Here is a 22556-nt window from a genome sequence, read left to right as displayed (position 1 = left end):
CCATGTGAGTATCCAGCACTGTTTTTACCGTTGCCCCAAACTCCATCTTCTGATTTTTCGAACCCAAAAGACTGCATACTTTTTATAGGAATTTTAACTGCACAAAATGACTGTTGGCTGCCTTCAGGTTAAAAACCAACTCAACCAACAAATTAAAAAAAAAAAAAAAAGGTACCATACTACATGCTAGTTGTTATTCTCAGGGGGATTATTCTGTGGGGTTTAGCCCTGCCAGAGGGAGCGCCCATCCATGCCCAGTTTTAACAGTTATTAATTTCTTCTCTATGCCCCATTACCACTGCTTCTCTCCCTTCCTTCCTGCTTCTCTGTCACACACACACACACACACACACACGTATTTTTAAAACAGTAGGCAGGTTGGGTGGTCTTTACACAGCTTTTTCTGTCATGTGCATATCTCTCTGACATGTGTAAGTGTAAACCAGATCCAGTGTTTTCATACAGGATTAGCTGGCCTTTGACACATGCAAAAATGACAAGCTAACCCTTTATTGAATAATTCAGAACAGCCTCTACCCTGGAGATCATGGGGATTCCCCCAGAAAGCACCATTTCCGCTCTGCTACCAAGTATTCCTTTCGCTTCACAAGAAACAATGCTGCAAAGAGCAGACAGATTGAGATCTATGATATTCTGATTTCTGAAAAGAATTATTTGACTTGTCTTGCTTTCTTTGCAAAAACGAAACAAGACAAAAACAAACAAACAAAAAAACCCTGACTATCATTCTTTCTTTACAGAGGGGCGATGGGGTGTGTCCTAGGTCAGTTGAGGGTGTTTATAAAAGCTCCCAGCCTTGAGAAGAACGTCCTGTTCCTGGGCCTGAAGATATTGAAACATTAATTACATAATTTATAGTAGTGCCTTCTTCTACAATGTCTGAAGAAGTGACTTACGCGACACTCACATTTCAGGATTCTGTTGGAGAGAGAAATAACCGGGATAGAAATAACCTAAGGAAAAGAGGTAGGAGGTCAGGGACAGTATGATGTGACCTTGGGAAATGCACAGGTGATAAATGCTTTGGTTCTGATGCGAAAGAGAGGTGTGTTGTGCAATCTCCAAAATGGAGACAGAGTTTTGAAATACACTAGTAGAATGAGTGTTCCCAGTTTTGGCCAGAAAACATGTGGCTTCCAAGATCTCTTTAAATTGTGTGATATCATTATGTATTTGTGTTATAGTGAAACATTTGACATGAGAGAAATTGAACTTGGGGACTAACAGAATTATTTTTACAAATGAAGTCCTTAATATTTATATTTTGTCAGAGATGCCAGGCAAATATTTTTTTAGTAGCCAGATTGGAGGTCACTAAAATAGAGAAAGTCGAGAAAATTTTTCTTTTCAAAGTCATAAATAACTGAAGAGAGAAATGGGAGAACAAGAGAGTCAGAAATAAGACAAGAGAGAGTTTCCATTTTGTAAGTAGTTTAAAATTTTGGGGGGGGAGTGGAAATTCCTAGTATAATTAATAGCGTTGGATCAATAATAACAATATCCATATAGTACTGTATATGCATTATATCATATTTTTATCAAAGTATTTGTGAAGTAAATGGAATAATATTGGTAAAACTGAGTCTGAAGAAAATCAAATGATTTAACCATGTTCCCACAACTGGTAAAAGCCCAAACTCAGTGCTAGTTTTTGGCTCATTCCCTTATCCCCTGTTGGAAGAAATATTAATCTCTGTGGTCAGGAATTCAGTTTAGTATATCAGACTGTATCCCTTATTTTCAAGAATCTGTTGACAGTTCAGATTGTTGCCCTAAATCGTCTAAAATATGGGAACTACTTTCTTCTTCTCTTGAATTTATTTTTACTTTGTGTGTGTGTGTGTGTGTGCGCGCGCATGCATGCGTGTGTGTGTGTATGTGTGTGTGTGTAGTTTGGGGTGATATACAAAGAGAATGGGATTAGGCTTGTCGTGGGTCTAATAACAGTGGTTATACATTTTTATTTGTTTGTTTAAATTATAGCTGTAATCCTTTGAGAGAAGAGTCGTGGGTGTGATGTGTATGATAGCACACCTGGAAATTTGCAATCCATCTGTCTGAGATACTGGGCTAGCTGCTGTTAGATTCTGAATTAAGAAATATTGTAGGTTATTGAAACACTGAAAAAATAAAATAAAATTTTTAAAAAAGAACATTAAAAAAAAGAAACATTGTAGATTAGAGTGCACATTTGTTTTGTCTTTCATTCCATACTCATTTGTTATCTATGAGGCGATAAAGAGCCTGAATAATAGATAAGAATAAAATGCACTATAACATTTGCCTTGTGATGATTTCTCATCTCAAAAACTTGATGTCTCTCCTATTGTCAGGATCATCCAGAGAAGCAGTTTCCACAAGGTCTTGTACGTGCATTTAGTAAACTTAAAGAAGAAGGGTGTGTGATGCTGTAAAACAAAAACCTGGAAATTAGGAGACACTTTTATTTTTTTTTAAGATTTTATTTATTTATTTGACAGACGGATCACAAGTAGACAGAGAGGCAGGCAGAGAGAGAGGAAAGCAGGCTGCAGAGAGCCTGATGCCAGGGCTCGATGCAGGGCTCGATGCAGGGCTCGATACCAGGCCCCTGGGATCATGACCTGAGCTGAAGGCAGAGGCTTAACCCACTGAGCCACCCAGGCATCCCTAGGAGACACTCTTAAAGGAAAGGAGAATGGTAGGGAAGGGAAGTGGAAGAGAACTGATGGTGGGGCCCTTACCGAACATCATTTTAGGTATTTTCTAGGTGGAGCATTAAAGGAATAAGAGAGAAATAAAAAATTTATTTGTAACCTTAATTCCTCTGTTGGCTTTTTTCAGGGTACCCAGCTCCTTCCCCCACCTGGCGTCAGGCTGCCCTCAGTCTGCTAACTCTGTGTCTGATGCTGCTGATTGGGCTGGTAACCTTGGGGATTATGTGTAAGTATATTTCATCAAACCCAAGAAAAGTGATTAGGAAATACATTTTTTTTTAAAGATTTTATTTATTTATTTGTCAGAGAGAGAGAGAGCGAGCGAGAGCAAGCACAGGCAGACAGAGTGAAAGGCAGAGGCAGAGGGAGAAGCAGGCTCCCTGTGGAGCAAGGAGCCCCATGTGGGACTCGATCCCAGGACGCTGGGATCATGACCTGAGCCGAAGGCAGCTGCTTAACCAACTGAGCCACCCAGGTGTCCCAGGAAATACATTTATAAACTATGTAAATTCCGTTTGATTATATTATGTAATCATAGCTCCTTCATTCTCCAAGTCTCTAACATAAACAAGCAAGGGCCAGACTTAATTATTATGAGGATTTTGCCCTGAATCCATTTTTTTCTTTTGATAAACCAGACTGGATTATGAAGACAACTTTTACAGTTTTCATTATTGGTTAGAATAAGGAGTTTCTTTTCCGCATAGACACACATCCACTTATTATCCCAGTGGTAAGAAATGGGAGCCAAGGGAGTTGGACTCAAGGAAGATCATGCCGTTTCATTCACCCTGAAGACTTAGTACAAGACTGACTTACCCCTCTCACTCAAGACCATTCTAGTGTAAAAATAGCTTGCCTGCTATAATGGAAAAAGAGATACAATCAAGGAGGAATATTTGCTTGAGATACATTACCCTCTAAGCAGAAAGTTGAACCACCTCCATGTAACAATGGAAGCTTCATTCCCAAGCACAATACCTAAAGAAGAATATTCTTTTGGTTCTGACCTATCATTGAGCCATCAGGGTTGAACAGGGCAGAGAGTCCTGCACTAACAATAAATGGAAGAATGTCTCGAGAATCCATACTCTGTAGGATATTGTTAACCATATGATGGACAGAGTAGTGAGTGGCACAGTATTCCCTTTTGGGGGGACTTGCTGTCAAGAAAGTTTATTCTGTGAATGACACTAGTATCTTCCCTGCTACTTTCATTTATTTTTACTAATGTAGGACTTCATAGATACTTAAAATTTAGACATACCAATTTGGACACATAAATAGGGCCTAATGATATAGCTTGCTCTTTTGGAAAGAAATACAGGGTTCTAGCAGCAGTTACTAATATTCAATAGCTGATCGTTATGAGGATTAGCAGTTGATCTTCTATAATGATGCATATTTTTAAAATGAAGATGAAGAGTACCTGGGTGGCTCAGCTGGTTAAGCCTCTGCCTTTGACTCAGGTCAGGATCCCAGGTTCCCGAGATTGAGCCCCACATCACTGGACTCCCTGCTCAGCAGACTCCCTGCTTTGAGTCTGCTTCTCCCTCTGCCCTTCCCCCGACTCATGCTTTCTCTCTCTCTCTCCCAAAATAAATAAATACAATTTTTAAAAAAATGAAGATGCAATGATACATATTCATTGGTTCACCATAGAAGTAAAGTTTTTTTTTTTTTTTTTTTTTCCTGAAGTGTAGTGTTTTCAGTGAAATGATTCTTAATTTATTGTGACCATGAATCACCTGAACTGTTAATTAAAAAGGTAGATTTTGGGATGCCTGGGTGGCTCAGTCATTTAAGCTTCTGACTCTTGGTTTTGGCTCAGGTCATGATCTCAGACTCATGAGGTCCAGCCCCACATCCAACTCTATATTCAGCTTTGAGTCTGCTTGAGATTCTATCCATCCCTCTCCCTCTGCCTCTATCCTGCTTAAGCTCTCTCTCTCTCCAATAAATGAATAAAACCTTTTTTTTTTTTTAAAAAAGCAGATTTTATGGATCCAGAGCCAGAAATGGTCTAGTATAGAATTAAAATCTGCATTTAAAACAAAACCAAATATGTAGGTGATTCTGATAAAAGTGATCTGTATACTATACCTTAAGGTAACTATTGCCTTAAAGGATTCTGTTCCTGTTAAAACAATAATTACATGAACCAACTCCAAATAGGAAGAAGAAAAGTATTCCATTAATGAATGGAAAAATGCTTGGCACTGCTTTAGATGAAATGTCAAAGATATAAAATTATTAATTCATTATTTTAATACAAGTATAATCATATTTAAAATTTCCATAAAATTGTGAGGATGAGCTCCAAACAATGTGGACTAGAAAGGCATCTGGTGTGTTTCTTCTGTGATACCTCTATTATTGGGAGCTACTGGAAAATATTAAGTAACGTGAGAAATAGTTCTGCGTTAAGAATTATCGATGGCAATGATGAGAATGGGAGGATATACGAACTTAGCTCCTTTTATGTCTTGGAGTTTTGCAGACATCTAATGAAATTAATTCAGATTCAGAGAAATTAAGTCAACTTCAAAAAATCATCCACCAACAGCAGGATAACTTATCCGAGCAGCTGAACAGCTACAGGAACATTCCCACCCAGGAGGAGTTCCTCAAATCACAGATCTCCAGTCTTTTGAAGAGACAGGGACAAATGGCCATCAAACTCTGCCAGGAGCTAATCATTCACACTTCAGGTAATTGGGACCTACTGGGCAGTTGGGTCCAATCTGTTGGCATTGATCACATGCACGCCCTCATAGCATGAGAAAGGTATGTTCTTTGGTGACCTCTATTGATATCACATTAAATTTATAGAAAACAAGGGGAGATATCAATGTATTTAATATTTTTGAAATCACAGAGGTGAATTTGGGAAGTGCCTTGGAATGATACCAACCTGGATACTTCAGCTTCTTATATTGTGAACTATTTTTAGGTGATTTTGATGTTTTAAGAAGTTAAAAGTAGAGCTTGTAATTCTAAGGCCAGGAAACTGATCCCTGAAGTGAGAATTTCAATCCCTGTTGCTCCAGCCCATAATGGGGAGGGACTTCATTCCCATAGGCTCCTAAAGAATGCTGGGTCTCAGATGCTGTCGTCAAGCTCAATTGCTTAGTTTCTAAAACCTTCCCCGGTCCCCCCAGCATTAATTATTTGTACTAATGGGTGTAATTTCTTTTTCAGACCACAAGTGTAATCCTTGTCCTAAGATGTGGCAATGGTACCAAAACAGCTGCTATTATTTTGCAACAAATGAGGAGAGGACCTGGACTAACAGTAGGAAAAACTGCATGGATAGGAACTCCACCTTGGTGAAGATAGATAGCTTGGAGGAAAAGGTCGGTTGACTCTCCTTCCCTGGTTAGAGAAATTATTCATTTCATAGAAAGCAAAACAAGTGGATAAGAAAAGTGGAAAGCAAAACAAGTGTAGAGTAGGAATTCAATGGATTTTGAATGAGAATTAACATCTTACTTCTGCACTCTGGAATGTGGTTCACACATGACATTGTCCCTGTTCTTCTTCTTAGGATTTTCTGAAGTCGCAGCCATTACCCACATTCTCTTTCTTCTGGTTGGGCTTGTCATGGGACCCATCTAGAAGGAGCTGGGTATGGGAGGATGGCTCTGGTCCCTCTCCATCCTTGTAAGTCTCTAACTGTTGGGGAAGGGGGGAGGAAAAGTAAGCTAAGAATACTGAAAAACCGAATGCTAAGAAAATCAAGGCTAATTTTAAGAATTATAAATCTAGATACAAAAAAAGAGTACAACACACACGGAAAAGAAAGCGTCAGTAAGAAATAATGAAAGCCAGAGTACCTAATTTTGTGTATGTGACAAACTTATGGGAAGACACTGAAGTTTATCTATTAAAGTTTATTTTTTTGATTTAACAAATAATATTACACTTACTTTGTTCAAAGGGGTATGTAAATATTAGTTCTCTGATAAAAGCACTGTTATATTCCTATTTTATGGATGAAACAATTATGCAGAGAGAATAAATAACTTGCCCAAGGTCACTACTGCCTGAGTGCCAAAGTCAGGACTGAGTGCTTCTGTGACCATGAGCTTGGCCTCTCAGCTCCCCTGGCTCCAACACTTAAAATCCCGAGGGTGGCGTTTATCATAAGAATATACATTAACTCATTTATTTAAATTCAATAATTGTCAGCCATTTTCTAGCAGCAAGTAAGTCTGAATTGATAGATTAGTTTGGTTTTGTGATAGAGATTGACCAATTAGATTTCGTGGCAAATGTTTTACATGTCTTAAAATGAGCTAAGCCTGCCACTTCAAGGTTTTGAAGAAATATTTAATATATGTACAGGATATATGATACTTTGAAAATTACAGTTTTTACAACTATTTAAAGTTATAAAAATAGGTGTTATATTAAAAATACAGAAAGGAACACATAGTCTTATAAAATTCTCTTAGCAGCTACAGAACAAATATTTTGAGGAACACAGCTGTGTTCCTAACTATATTATCCCAACTATATTAAAATGATGTATGATATTTGTACTTTTAATGTAATATATGACATTTGTGTATTACGTGAAATATAAGAGCACTGGTACCTTTCTGGGTGTGATGGGTTTTTCCTCCACCTCCCTTCGCATTAAATTATTCACCTATTCACTTACTCCTTACTTACTCCTTCACTTATTCCTTAATGCTTACTGTCAAAGTTTCCTTAAGCTGAATTATAATCACTCATTTCCCTCAAGGTTACTGGGTTTCAGCTATGACTGCCAGTTTAGACAATGATATGACTATACTTTTCTCCCTGGATATACTTTATCTTCACCCATTTCCCACAATGATATCATGGTTTTTTTCTACTCATGCCAATTTCTCACTCTCTAATGTCCACTACTGGTCATATTAAGTACTGATTCTGGTTTAACTCAAATAATCATGGTGACAAGCACGTGCAAAGTAATAAACACCGGAACAAAAATGACAGTTACTTCTTTTTAACGGAGCAATACTCGGCACGAGATGATTACCAACTAACCTGGGGTATTGCTGCTAGACTGAGGCTTTACAGAACAGGACCAGCATACCCTGTAAATGCAGCTGTTTCCCCTTTGGACTTTAGGAAGATGGGTCCCCTCTCCCAAAGGAGTTTTCATCATCCCAGGATCCCTCCACTCACTCCTAGTGAAAATATGGAGGAGGGGCTCCCCTGTGGTGAGGTTTGGAGTCTGTGGACAAGGACGCTCTGAGGCTGTGGCTGTCACACTCAGGTGGAAATGAGCTTCAGAATCACATTCCCTACTGAGCAAAGCTGCTCTCAGCAAGGGCATATGCCAAGGGGAGAGTTTAGTAAGCCCAACACCAAAGCAAAGATACCAGTGTAGCACATTTTTACTCATTTGAGTAAAAAGGCACATCGGAGATTTAGGTCTGATGAGCATAATTTTATACATTAAAAAAAAAGATATCTATTTATTTATTTGAGAGCAAGAAAGCACACAGCAAACATGGGAAGGGGCAGAGAAACAGGAGAGAGAGAATCTCAAGCAGACTTCCCGCTGAGCCTGAGCCCAAGGCAGGACTTGATCCCATCACCCTGAGATCTTGACCTGAACTGAAATCAAGAGGTGGTGGCTTAACCAACGAAAGCCACCCAGGTGCCTCTGTAATGATATTATTGAAGCGTTATCAATAATTCCTTAGCAGAGGAACTAGGGATCGATATCAGAGTCCCATCTACATCATTGTTCACATTCTGTCTGAATCCCTCTTACTCTCTCCACCTTCCATATAAAATTATGTATGCACAGAATTATATTTGTTCATAATGAAATGTTATAACTTTTTACCCAGAATATGATTTCATTTGTCTGTTTTTCTTCATAAAGTTACAAAGCAAAGAAATTCTGGTACTTCTGATATAATCTGTACTGGGTACTTCTTACCATGGTAATGGAGAGGAGACGAATTCTCAACCCAGATTTAAGTATCCTTCTTAAATAATTCTACCTGGGATTATGATTAACTTGAAATGAAATCCTCAGATTTGCCAGCTTTAAGAACTTTGATAGGCTATGCAAACAGAAGTCTCTCAAAGTTCAGATAACTGGTAACTGAGATCATGGAGTTGTGAGCGAATTTGAAATATGAAATTTGTAATTAATTTTAAGTGGATTAATTTTCAGATTCAGCACTAAAGAGTATGCCCAGATCAATGGATCCAAAGGATGTGCCTATTTTCAAAAAGGAAATATTTATATTTCCCGCTGCAGTGCTGAAATCTCCTGGATTTGTGAGAAGATGGCTGCGTTAGTGAAGATTGAAGACTTGGATTAATATGCTTCTTCCAAATTCACCGAGATATAAGGGACTTGGGGTTAAATTCATGTGAAGAAAGAGAAAGCTACCCACTAGAGCAAAAACATGAAAAAAATGACTGTGTATTTAAACTCTCAGGCAAATAAACTTCACAGAACATTCTCCACTTATCATCTAATGCCTTCTGCTCTGATGTTCTGGTTATTGCTGGGGACCCTGGGTTATAGCCCTTCTCTGGCCCTATTAGTCTATCTCAGCATCATTTCACTGAATTCTCTCTCTCGAATAAAAGATTCTTTTCCTGCTTTGTTATTACATATGCACAAGTGCAAAGGGGGGATATGCAAATGTTTAACAAGCAGAACTGACCCAAGACGCAGCTCTGGAATGACATTTGGGAGACCCTAATGGGACAGTGGTCTGGGGGCTTCCGGGGTAGGGATCCTGGTGGCTAGAGCAGCAGCTCACTGTGCCAAGTGATTGAGAGGAATGTCCTAGTATCTTAACAAATGGTTTGTTTGCACCCGTGTACCAGCTTTGTAATATAGGTGAAGTAACATATCATTTAATATTTGCATTCTCATTTATTTAGACTAAGTCATTTTGAGGTTATTGTTTGGTAATATAGATATTATTAATGGGAGATTATAATCTTTCCATAAATGTTATTTCCTTTAAAGAAATTCTAAAAAATTATTTGAAGAGAGTAGAGCCATTATATTTTACTTTCAAGAACTTCCCTTTAACATAGTTGGTCAGTGTTCCTGCACTTTAGATGCCAAACCTTGTAAATTTGGAGTTCGAGAGATTTTCTAGGACAAAATTATGGTTTAAGAATAGCAGTGAAGGAGATAGTATTCACTTGCTCCTCATGTAATTACATAGCTATGTAGAGGCTAAAGAAAACAGTAAACCAACCTGCAATACTGATTTCGTCTAAATCAGAGATCTAGAATTTATTGGGATCCGAGTTCTGAGCTAAGTGCATTTCAGAATATTTTGAGAGTTCTTTAAAAGAACATTGCCATACGGACATCTAGCAGCCTGTTACACTCTAAAGATTTAAAATTGTGAGCTAATGGACAATTTATATATGCACTGACAGAAAGTCTAGAACAAAGCAATTAAAGTGTAATGTGAAAATTTGGTGATAACTATAAGCAAAATGTATTTAAGCACAAATTTTAAAACAGATAATTATTTCATCATAGTTCAAGTGAACAGACTTTACTAATTATCGTTACAGGATTGAAATATAAGTTACATACACACAGATTTAAAAAGAAACTTTAGTCTTTCATTTCTTTAGTAGCTTGCTGCCACTCTTTCTCACAAAGATAAAACTATTCATTAAAGGTCAATAGCTCTGCACCTCACTCCCACACATTTCGGTTTTTCCTTATTTCCGTGGGAAAGATCATTTCTTCTTTTATTCCTCTATTTCTAACCATAGAAAGATCTGCTCTTAGTAATTAAAATATCTTTGTTGGTTATTTTGTTCCTATAAAGAGGTTACATGCTGCCCCGCCACCGCCCCTGGTATCTTGTGTTTCTTCATTCTTCTCTCATGCACACTCTGACTTTCACACTCAATAAAGAGAACATTTCTATTTCTGACCTCAGAGTGGCTCTGGAATTGGATCAGATCCCATTGCTCATAGATTCTCCCTGCTTTCTTGCCACCATGATGTCATCCCTAGCAGCCTTTCCGTGGAGGAGTAAACCCAAAGGTCTTCTTGAGAATTCACCATCCTCTTTGCCTGAATAAGTTATCCCTTATTGCTTTCTGGTACCTTGGCTTATAAGACATGGAAAATAACAAGAATTTCTCTCTTATTCTCTCTCTTTTACACAAAATTCCTGGGAGATATCCACCCCCCCCACCCCACACACATGCACAAATGTACTGTCAAAATTCCTGGGGAAAGGCCATGTTTTGTATTTATTTTGGATAACTATCCTTCCCTCATTGAAGACTTATGTGGTTTCCAAACTTGTCTTCATGTAAGATTTATACAGATAGTCCCCCTTAAAAAGACAGATTCCGGGGCCACATGTCAGATCTGTGGACTCAATGACTGGAGGGCAGGACCACAAAAACTGCGAGTTTCACAAATTCCTCTGGTGACTCTTAACTCCGCCTGGGTATTTAACAACGTTTGGATAAAAGACCTCAATACTAGCTTCCTTAAGCAAGTATATTCAGAGGCAAAGATGGTGAAATCATCCTCAAATCAGAGGTTCTTTCTTTTCTGCCTTTAAAATTATTTATTTATTTATTTATTTTTAATTTTTTTCCAGCTTCATTGAGTTATAATTGACATATAACACTGTATATGTTTAAGATGTAAAACACAATGATTTGATATGTGTATGTATTGTGAAATGATGTCCACAACAAATTTAGTCAACACATCCATCATCTCAGTGAATGGCTCTTCCTGCAACATCAACAAAATTAGTTTGTCGTGTGTAGGCCAAATTAGGTCAGGGAAGGTCAAAATTGGGACAAAAGTAATTACAAAGCTCAGCTATTTCATTTTCCTATCTTCGTCCAACAACTCCTTAATGAGGAGATGGTCATGGTAGACAGGTGCTTTGCAATCTGACACATCTGGCTTTGTGGAAATAGTTTTCCAATCAGCTGTACACTGGAATTATACTAAGGAGTGTTGAAGACATGCTAATGCCTGAGATTATCCCACCTCTGAAGACTGACTGAATTGATCAACAGTGTGGTTAGGTTATTGGAAAAAAACCTTAAGCTACTTTTATGTTTATAATTCTCAGCTAAGTTTGGAAACCACTGGAGTGAGATCATTCTAGTGACCGTTATGTTGGTGCGGGGCTACTGTGTTGGTAAAATAACCAACCCTCCATCGTATACTAAAGGAGGAAGTGAGCTAGTTCCCTTGGGGAGGATTCCCATGGCATTGAGACAGCGGGCATAGTGACTATTATCTGAAGCTAGGGTCGAGGGTATAATCGAAGCCTCGTGCTGAGCAGTTTATGTGTAAGCATGCTTGTATACATTCACTTATATGTGGAGAAAGACGTGAAGGACGTCTTAGTAATGCTGTTTTCCTCAGGGCAGGTATGATGGTAGTAAAATTGGACAGGAGGAGGACACAATTAACTTTCAAAATTGAGAATTCATTGTGAAGCAGAGGACTGAAGAGGGAGTCATATTTAGCGAGGTGATTCCGAAGCAAATGTAACGCTTCATTCCCCAGGCATGTTAGCCTGCTGCTTGAGTAACTTAAAGTAATAACTTGTTTTTTTTCTCTCTCTTTCAAGATATATAAAATATAAATGTAATAAAGTACATTTCCCCCGAGTACTCTCAAAAATATATCTTGGCAAGATTTTCAATAGTCTAGAAAGATGAGGGTTAAAAGTAGAACGCATTAGGGTTGATACACACTGGTTTACACATTAAGCCATTTTCAATGGCCCAGCAGATCATTTCTAACTTTATTCTGTGTAAATAACCTATGATCTTCTTTCAGTTTTCATAATCCTGGAGCCTAAGGATCTTGAAGCAATAGGGCTAAATAAAATAGCCACCCCTAAATTAATACTTGTTTTGAGATTACCCAAGGACTCAAGAGAAAATTTGACATGAAAGGATATTTTTTACTATATTGATGACCGGAAGAACTTGGTATTTCTCTAGGGAGTTTTCCTCTAGTCTCTGTCTGTAACATGGAGATAGAGAAATTATTTTCTCAACATTCAGGTTCACTGTTAGAGGTGAGAGTGGTGTGTGTTCATAGACACTGTCATAGGCATAATATTAGAGGTATCTGGTGAGTGCTGTATGTGGAAATACTGAAGAAGGATAGATAATGTAGATTTGGGTGTATTCACCCAAAAGCTGCCCTGTGTTTTCTTCATGTTCTCACTATTTCTTCAGATTGGGATGCATTTTCTATTTGCATATGCAAATGTAACTTCATTTATGGGTATAAATCAAATCTGTATGAATAATAAAATATGGTCTGTAGCTAATGTTCATGCTTACCAGATCTGTTGGGACTACCAACACTTTCTTAAAATTCCTAAAAAATTATGGAGGTGACTATGAAACCAATTGTGATGTAATAATAATAATAATAATAAACTTAAAAATTCAAATACCTGACAAAAAGGCCATCTGTAAAAAAACACAGGACACATTCTGAGAGAGGATGGGAAGATTAAGTTTAATGTCCCAGTTTTGGCACAGAATTGTGTAATAGAACAGTCCGCAGCAGAGCTGAACATAATTTCCCAGTTTCTCTCCCCAGGTCCTGGAATGGGAAAGTGTCCCTTAATAGAGCAGCAAGCTGACAAGGTAAATCTCTGTTTTAAGGGCCAAAACAAGTAGTTTCTGGGAGGCCAAACATCTATTTTTAAAAAGCCACACCTGGAAAGAATGTGTTCTATTTCTAGTTTGGGGAGGCAGCTGTCTTGGCGGTTTTCCATCCCGAGCCTCTGTGATTATTCATTGCCCGGGTTGGTGCTGGGTTTTTAGGTGGAGAAGTAGTGGAGAAATAGAAGTCATGAAAGACCGGAGGAGGCTTCTAGGCTTCATAGGCAGGAGGCAGTCGACTACCAGTGAGACTAGCAGGTGCGCACAAGCTAAGGAATTTGAAAATTTTGTGGTTTGATATTCTGGATGTTTGCTCCACTTTTAATGAATTACCTCATAATCAGAGAAAGCATAAATCAAGGTTATAGCAAAAACAGCCACCTGTGGACTGTTAGACTAAGAGCCAGGAGAAAAACTTGTAGACATTATGGACTGCTCTTAATCTTCGCCCCCGAACTTGCATAATACTGAGCAAAGGTAATTTATATTGGTATGATAAAAGGAACTTCTAAATTCTTATTAGGTTTATTTGGTAATGATGACAAGTCATGAGTTTCTGGTCTATTACCTAGATTCTCAAGTCTTTTATAATCGTTTTTATTAGAGGAATAGTATTTCAAGTTTGATTTTTTCCCTAAGCGATTGGCTTCATCATTCAATCAAGTATTTTATAGTGGAATAGTCAAAATAACCTATGCTCACTAAATCAGATAATTCTCCATAAATACAAAAAAAAATGTAGGTACTTTCAAAGGGGGCCAATAACTCCTTTGAAAACATAGGCTCATATATTTTCTTTAAACATTCAAATGTAATGTATTTTATATATTTACATTTTTTCAGTGATATTGTCAACATCATTTTCCACATTTGATATTTTCCTTAATATCTAAAATACCAGAAACTACTCCTTACAAAATTTTAGCTCTAAAATTGTTTTGTATTTTGTACTATAATTTTTTTTTCATGAAACATCATTGATCTTTACTTTTTTTTTTTATAAGCATATATTTTTATCCCCAGGGGTACAGGTCTGTGAATCACCAGGTTTACACACTTCACAGCACTCACCAAAGCACATACCCTCCCCAATGTCCATAATCCCACCCCCTTCTCCCAAACACCCTCCCCCCAGCAACCCTCAGTTTGTTTTGTGAGATTAGGCTCATATTTTTGACTCAATTCTTCCGTGATATTTTACTATTTTAATTCAGAAAAACAGAATTTAAAAATATTTTAATTCATGAACTCAATTTACAAACTTGGTTGATCATTTGCAAATGCCACAAAGTTTTATTTTGTTCATTTCTAAGAAATAACTGTGAGTAAGGAAAGGGTTAAGGTCTTAAGGGCAGGGAGAGATAGGAGGCCCTGGCTCCCCAGAACAGGCTCACACAAATCCCAAATGTGGAGAAATGCTGAGGTGTACAAAACCAGAGATAAGGGAACACCTGGCCTAAGATGTTAGGGAGTATTTTATTTCCATTTTTATTATTTTTTGGGATGCAGCTATGTGGTAATCACAGAAAACGACCAAACCTCGGAGAAGAAGTAAGCCATTAAGGATGTCATCAATAGTCCTTCCTCAAACCAAGAGGGCACAAGAATTTCAAGGCCACAATCTTTCCAGTGAGTTCTCAATAAAAGACTGCCAGCGACACTCAGTGGTAACCCATTCAGGATCCCTATCCCTCTAGAGAGCTTTTCTCTTTCTTTTCTGTTCTCACCTTTGCTTAATAAACTTTCACTTCACTTCACACTTTTATGTCCCTGAGATTTGTTCTTGACCTCTCTGAGTCAAGAACTCAGGAACCCTGCAACAATTGTAGCAATAACTGAAAATTATGTTAAAATAAGATTTTTTTTTAGAAATAAAAGAAAATTTTAAAAAATCTTTTTTAAAAAAGGATTTAATTTATTTATTTGACAGAGAGAAGAGTTCACAAGCAGGCAGAGAGGCAGGCGGGGGTGGGAGGAAAGCAGCCTCCCTGCTGAGCGAGAGCCTGATGTGGGGCTCAATCCCAGGACCCTGAGATCATAACCTGAGACAAAGGCAGAGGCTTAACCCATTGAGCCACCCAGGTGCCCTTAAAAATTCTTTTTATTAAAGAAAAACTGTAGACAAATTTTGACATCTGTTCCTCAGAATTCTAAGTGTTTAAATATTGATTTTACCTCAACCTTAAACAAATACCTAAATTTTACATATAAATGTGTTTTGCTGCATTATTTTTCCATTTTTTTTTTTTTTTAGCTTAGTTTGTGTTTGAATAGAGAAACAACCTAACGGAGAAGTATTGATTATATCCTCTCAGCATCTAGGTTTGAGTTCCTCCTTGCTATTTTTTCTTGGAAATTATGTCCTCTTGTCTTTGAGGTTCTCTGTTTCTCTATTCTCCAGGCACCCTGAATCCCTTCCCTCATAGCAACAGAGACAACCACGGATCCAGATCTGAACTTTATGTTTTGGTAAAACATGGTTAGTTTGAGGGGTAGACATGTGACCCAAACAAGACAAATTATATCTATATAATATATATGATACAACTGGCTCAAAATTACCATACACACACACACACACCCCACACACAGTTGAAAATAGTACTTGTGTACTTAGCTTCTTCCTAAAATTATGTATATAAGTTTTTATTTGTTTGTTTGTTTTTTACCACCTAGAGCAAATTTTGTGAGGCTGGAAGTTCCCAAGAAGTTTGTGTCCCTTTAAAGTATGTCACTTTTAATAAGGTCTTATTTCTCTGTCTCTGTGCCTCCACTCCTCCTCCTCCTCCTCTTCTTTCTCCAGGGACCTTGAGCAGAGCAAGGGTCAGGAGAAGCAGGAGAGGCAAGATCTTGGGAGAACAGGGCATCTGCTTTATTCTAAGCCCTTTACTACACAAATGCGCACACACCTCCGAAGGCAGAGCCAGAGATGCTGTATGCCTGCCAGAGTAGAGGTTGGCGTGGGCTGAGGGATTCTCCAGTGAGGAACACCACAGAGCCCTGCTTGCTAGAGGAGCACACGATCCCATCAGGTGGCAAGTCCTGATGGTGACGGATTTTTGCCCATTTGTAGCTGCCTCCTGCGAATGACAGTCAGGGGATGGGCTGCCACTACCCTGGAGGCTATGCTGGTGGTTGTGGATGGTTTCTAGATGTGCAGATCTGCAGACCCACTGCTACCCAAGGCCTACTGAAGGGGTACCAGTGCTCCCATACCCACTGTGTAGTGCCCTTCAGTGTAGCCAGAGCCCTGGAATAGGACAACGATTAGGAGAGACTGGGTTACAGGAGAGAGCTCTTGAGGGATGAGGGACATCCCTGGTCCACGTCCTCACCTACCCAGTGGGGAATGTTCCCCCTGAAGGCTGAGTGCTAGTTTACCCAATTCTTTTGCCAAAGAGAGGCCAAATGGGATGACTGGATAACCACCTGTCAGCCTGAAATTGTCAGAAGGGAGTAAGTAAGTATTTATTTGGGATCAAATAATTGCAATTCAGAGTACACAGGTTTGGGTAGCAACCCAAAGAGTGTCCACTAGGAAACAAAAGTCGGAGGTTTTTAAAGGCAAAAAAGGAATGCTTGTATACATTGTTCAAAAAGAATTTTCATTAGTGTTGGCAGCAGAAAACTAACATTGACTAAACATTAATTGGTAACTAAGGCTTTCACTGAACAAAAGTCCATTATTGTAGCTAGCTGTAGATGTTTGCACAGAGTCTTTGGAGTCTCTGCGGCTCGGCCCAGTTCAAAAGTTCATGGTTCCACTTGAGGAGAACAGTGATGACATGCCTAAGGCCTACCTCCTTCATGGTCTCCCACTTCAATTTTAAAACCCCTTGATGTAAATGACTCCATTTTATTTCATCTTTCAAGAAAAGAAAGAAAGTAAACAAGAAAGAATGAAAGAAAAAAAAACAAGAAAGAAAGAAAATGAAAGACAAGAAAGAAAGAAAATAAAAGAAAATGGAGAGAAAGAAAGAGAAAGAAAGAAAGAAAGAAAGAAAGAAAGAAAGAAAGAAAAAGAAAGGAAGGAAAAGAAAGAGAGAAAAAGGGAGAGAGAAGGAAGGAAAGAAGGGAACAAGAAAAAGAGGTATCTGGGAGCTCTGGTTGCTAGTGAAGCCCAGGAACCCCATCAGGCAGAAAGTCCAAACTGAGTCTGTCACCAGTTGGCAGCTGCTGCCTAGAGTGATATTCAGGTGGGCATGAGTGGGATGGAGTCTCAGGCACACTGGAGGCTGTGCTGTTGTTTGGGCTGGTGGTTAGCTCCATGGCCTACGACATCAAGGCTGCCCAAGGGCTACTAAATGGGTATCTAATGCATGTACTCATGCTGCAACTTTAGCTTAGCCAGGGACCTGTAACAGGGCAAAGGTCAGGAGAAGCCTGGTCACAAGAGGCTTGGGAAGAAGGTGTCTACCTTATTCCAAGTCCTAACCTAAGAAAATGTGCATATTCCCCACAAGGGCAGTGCTGGGAGAATGCTGGACTGCCTGGTCAGAGAAGGGCTGGGGTCCTAGCTGGTGTATCCTTTATTTTAAGTCTCCAGTTCTGACGAGTGTATCTATTGATTTCTAACTGCTGGGATAAGCTCTTGGGCATGCACTGAAAAGTTTACTGAAGTTGGGGTAAAATTTGTTTTTTGGATAAGCTTCTGATTACTGGAAATCTTCATTTCAAAATACAAGATACATCTCCTGTCTTCAGGGGGGCCAGGGCTTTAGCAGCCAGCAATGATCTTTTTTTAAAAATTTGCAATATTTTATTTCTTAGGGAAGTTTAACTTTTTAAAAAGATTTTATTTATTTATTTGAGAGAGAGAAAGAGCATAAGTAGGGGTTGGTAGGGGTAGAGGGAAATGGTAGACTCCCCACTGAGTTTGGGGGGCTGAGGCAGGGCTCAATCCCAGGACCCCAAGATCATGACCTAAGCCCGAGGCAGACTCTTAATCAACTAAGCCACCCAGGCGTCCCTTAGAGAAGTTTTAACTGTATAGGTTAATCTGGAGCCATCTACACAATGAGCAGCACCAGCCAAGATCAGCAGAGAAGGCGGTCACAAACCTGTTGAAGCTGGAGAGCTAGGTTCTTGTCTCCCTGAGTCAAAGACTGAATCTTGCAGACAAAGGAGAGCAAAGCAACAGAGGCTTATTAAGCAAGGATAGAGAAAAAGCTCTCAGGAGTGAGAGGGGTCCTGACACGGTTGCCACTGAGGGCTTTTAGGGATGGCCTTTTTTTTTTTTTTTTCCTTTTCAGTGTAACAGAATTCATTGTTTATACACCACACCCAGTGCTCCATGCAATACATGTCCTCCATAATACCCACCACCTGGCCTTTTATAGAAAGCTACCAGAGAACTTAAATCTTTTTGACTTCTCTACTGACGCACTTTTGTGTAAGCAGGACTAGTGATGCATCTTTAATGGCTTCTTTCTTTTTAGAGTCTGGTTATTTTCTGTTGACCACAGGAGACTGTCATAAATAAGACTTTGTCCTTGTCCTCCGTCCTTCATCCTGGGACAACTAGGGCAGGGTGGTCTGGAGTGTTCCCTTACTTTTGGTTCTTACACTTCCATGTTTTTGGGATTTCTGTGAGCCTGACAGAGCCCCCTACCTCTATTTTCCTACCAAGCCCGCCTGTCCCTTTCTCACCATAAGGTGGAGGACATTGCAGAGGGGACAAGAAATGAACAGAAGGATAAGGAATGGCCATGAGGACCACCTGAAGATTATCCCTCGATTCCATTTCCCCCTCTCCACCGCTGGAAAGAACGTGAAGTAGGACATTGTGGACTGAGAGGTCAACATGGACAAGAGTAAGGATGTTGGAATGATTTACTGAGGCTGTCTACTGGCCCTGCATCAAACCTTAGAACAATTTCATGTCTTACCCTTTGCTTATCTTCCCTGAACCCCAGGAGCTCCTGTCCTCATCCCCACTTGCTCTTCCCTGCCCCATGTCTCTGCACAAACTACACGCACCCCCCCATCACTCCTTGTTGCCTGCGTCATCTTGCACTTTCCTATCACTCTCAATTTGTTCATAGTCTCCCTTGTTCAAGGATTCATTTCCCCATTCTCTCCTCTAATCAAGATCTTCTTAGGAGTTAGACCCAAATCACCTATTGCATCAAAATCGCCTTGGTTTCCATATCCTCTCTTCCACTACCCATTGTTCTTACTTCGGCAGGCAGTGTCAGCCTTTCACATAGTTTAGAACTTGACAGATTTAGAGAAACTTCAGTGTTGTGGAGACCGCATCCCCAGCTTTTGTGATGCAACAGAAAAGTACAGCTACTGCAGAATGTTCTGGGTTATATCATCATGTGGGCCCGAGAGCAGGCATACGTGCGTTGTACATGCTTGCAAATCATTCAAGCAAGGTTAAGACACTGCCTGCTTAGCAGAATAGCATTTTGACTTCGCCACATATTAGCTATAAAAACAGACAATTTCTATTCCCCTTAGAATTAACACACACACACACCCCCTTCAAAATTATCTGCCTCTTTCAGACTTCTCCTTAAAGTTACAGAAATGGGGAAATTCACTTAATCGCAAAGAGAGATTTGGATTATGATATTTTGATTCAACTCATTTTATTTTATTTTATTTTATTCATTTTATCTTATTCAACTCATTTTAGTATTTATATTATTTTATTGTATTTATAATATATTTATTATATTATTTTATTTAGTACTTATTTTATTTTATTCAACTGATTTTAGTAATGACTTATTCAAGTAGACTCTGGGCTTAGTATTGAGCTAAGGGCTAAATGTTGTTAACAGTGTCAGTGGTTTTTTTCCCTCAGCACACAATTTAATTTGTGAAATGTGCTAAAATCACTGCCATGGAAAGTAGTCTTAGACTGTCTTATGTTGAGTTTTGGTCAACATACACTTTCAAATGTTTTTAGTTAAATAATTTATATTGTCATTTGTAAATAGAATCCACAGTAGGAACTTACCTGTAAATGAAAACTTCTGGAAGTACGATTACCATATCATATCAAAATATAAGAAACAGACAAAAAAACCCAAATAAAACAAAAAACAAACAAACATAAAACCTCTCCACCTAAAAACATGTGGAGTTTTGGGACTTGAATTAACAACATATATTAGTTCATCTTTAGAGGGATGGAGAAAAAATGGTATCAAACACCCATAATTGCCCCCTATTCTTTCCTTCTTTGGTTAACTCAAATCACTTTAAAGTTGTGTGTGTAGTCAACAAAGAATATGACTCTTCGTTGTAACAGCTAACATTATTTTTTCACTCACTTTGTTCCAATCAAATATTTCAGAACCTTTACACATATTGATTTATTTTTTCTCACAATAACTCTACAAATCCGAAGTTATTGGTATCCCAACTTCATAAGGATGGAAATGAGGCTAAGAGAAATTAACTAATTTGCCTATACTGATAATATGTGTCAACATTGGAAATAAAATCTAAGAAGCCTCACTTAAAAACATACGCTCTTGCGGTGCCTAGCTGGCTCATTTGGCTAAGGATCCACCTCTTGATTTTAGCTCAGTTCATGATCTCAGGGTTTGGGACTGAGCCTCTCATAGAACTCCATGTTCAGTTCTGACCCTTCCCCACTTGTGAGTGCTTTCTTTCTCTCTTTCAAATGAATAAATAAATCTTAAAAAAAAAAAAAAAAAGAAGGCTAGCATTTATAACATAGGATCAATCTTTAATAGCTGAAAAGTGGGCCTTCTACTAAGAAAGGAAACAGGATACTGAAAATCTGTGTCATTCACCAGAGAATTCCAGTACATTTATAAAATATCACTACAGCAGCTTGTGAGTCAATCACTAATTTCATTATATACTTGTATTTCAAAAAAAAGAAAAAAAAGAAAAAAAAGATGTTCTCAGAGCCCATGAATATTTCTTTTTAAACCCATTTGGCACCTAGCAGATTTGATGCATAAATGAAACATCCTTATTTGAGATAAGGAACAAAAGAAAGAGAAACAGCAAGCAATTTTTAGTTTCAGCTTCATGTCAGTACTGGCTAATCTATGACAGGTACCTAAACCACAAGACTCATGAACTTAAAATATTTTAGAAAAAAAATCTTTGGTTAAGAATTTAATTGAGAGGGAATCTGGGGGGCTCAGTAGGTTGAACATCCAGCTCTTGGTTTTGACTCAGGTGATGATCTCATGGGTTATGGGATCAAGCCTTGTGTTGGGCTCTGTGCTCAGCATGCTGGTCTGCTTGAAGATTTTCTCTCTCTGCCCCTCTAAGAAAAGGATTTAATTGAAGAAGAGACATCAGCAGGATGGCAGAATAGGAGGTTTTTTGTCCCTTCACAGAAACACTAATTTGAGCACTATTCACATATAAAAAACACCTTCACAAAAATTAAAGAATCCAGGTGAGAGATTACAGCAACTGGGGGAAACATGGAAATAAGAAATGGTGCACTGATGGGAGTAAGAAGGACATTCTCACTTTGTACATATCAGCTCTCTCCATGCCCAGGAAGTGTATACCCAGAAAGACCCCCTTTACTTGGGAGCTCTTCCATGGAGGAAAGGGAGGGGAGAGCGTCTAGCTTTGTCATGAACACTGGTGTCAGGCTGGCTCCATTCCAATGCAGCCTTCCATGGATGCAGAATTCTGACCTACTTCTATAGATCCAGGCTCCAGCCACTGTCATAAACCCAGGTGTCAGGCTCAACCAAGTAGTAGTAAGGAGAACATTGATGAGCCATTATGTGATATGGCAATAGCTATGCAAAACTTCACCCCTGTATACTCATAATCAACCACTTAAAAAAGCAAGAACCATAAGAGACTTTTAACAATAGAGAACAAACCCAGGATTGCTGGAGAGAGTGGACAGATGGGATAACTGATAGGGGCATTAAGGAGGCGCGTGAAGTAATGAGCATTGGGTGTTATATGCAAGTGATGAATCACTACATTCTACCCTGGAAACTATACTACACTATATGTTAACTAACTAAAATTTAAATAAAATCTTGAAAGAAAAAAAAAAACAAGAAGCTGGGTGATTACTTTCAAACATTATCGGGAAACTAACAGATAACAATGACACTGGCTGGTTGTTTCTACTGGACAAAGTTGGGAAAGAAAAGGATGAGCTCAAGGATTTGAACTCCCAGTTCAAGTGCTGAA

The 22556-nt window shown here is 38.7% G+C and overlaps 1 protein-coding gene across 1 annotated transcript; it reads left to right on the top strand.

Moving 5' to 3' along the window:
• The first annotated feature begins 807 nt into the window (after positions 1-807).
• Positions 808-9199, top strand: CLEC12B (C-type lectin domain family 12 member B). Its single transcript, XM_059404731.1, has 6 exons — positions 808-987; positions 2845-2943; positions 5210-5428; positions 5919-6073; positions 6265-6380; positions 8905-9199. The coding sequence occupies exons 1-6, from the start codon at positions 897-899 to the stop codon at positions 9053-9055; spliced, it is 831 nt and encodes a 276-aa protein (XP_059260714.1). The 5' UTR covers positions 808-896; the 3' UTR covers positions 9056-9199.
• The last annotated feature ends 13357 nt before the right edge of the window (positions 9200-22556 follow it).

The sequence above is a fragment of the Mustela nigripes genome, chromosome 6 (assembly GCF_022355385.1).
Source record: "Mustela nigripes isolate SB6536 chromosome 6, MUSNIG.SB6536, whole genome shotgun sequence".
In the NCBI taxonomy this organism is placed as follows: Eukaryota; Metazoa; Chordata; class Mammalia; order Carnivora; family Mustelidae; genus Mustela; species Mustela nigripes.
Note: the sequence above shows the minus strand (reverse complement) of the source record. Positions and strands in the feature narration are given on the sequence as shown.

What these genes read in the sequence shown, in the direction of transcription:
- CLEC12B (XM_059404731.1), top strand. Translation starts at nt 897, where the DNA reads ATGTCTGAAGAAGTGACTTACGCGACACTCACATTTCAGGATTCTGTT. An exon ending in GGTAACCTTGGGGATTATGT is followed by an intron (nt 2,944 to 5,209) that starts GTAAGTATATTT and finishes TATGTCTTGGAG; the next exon opens with TTTTGCAGACATCTAATGAA. An exon ending in TCTGGTCCCTCTCCATCCTT is followed by an intron (nt 6,381 to 8,904) that starts GTAAGTCTCTAA and finishes ATTAATTTTCAG; the next exon opens with ATTCAGCACTAAAGAGTATG.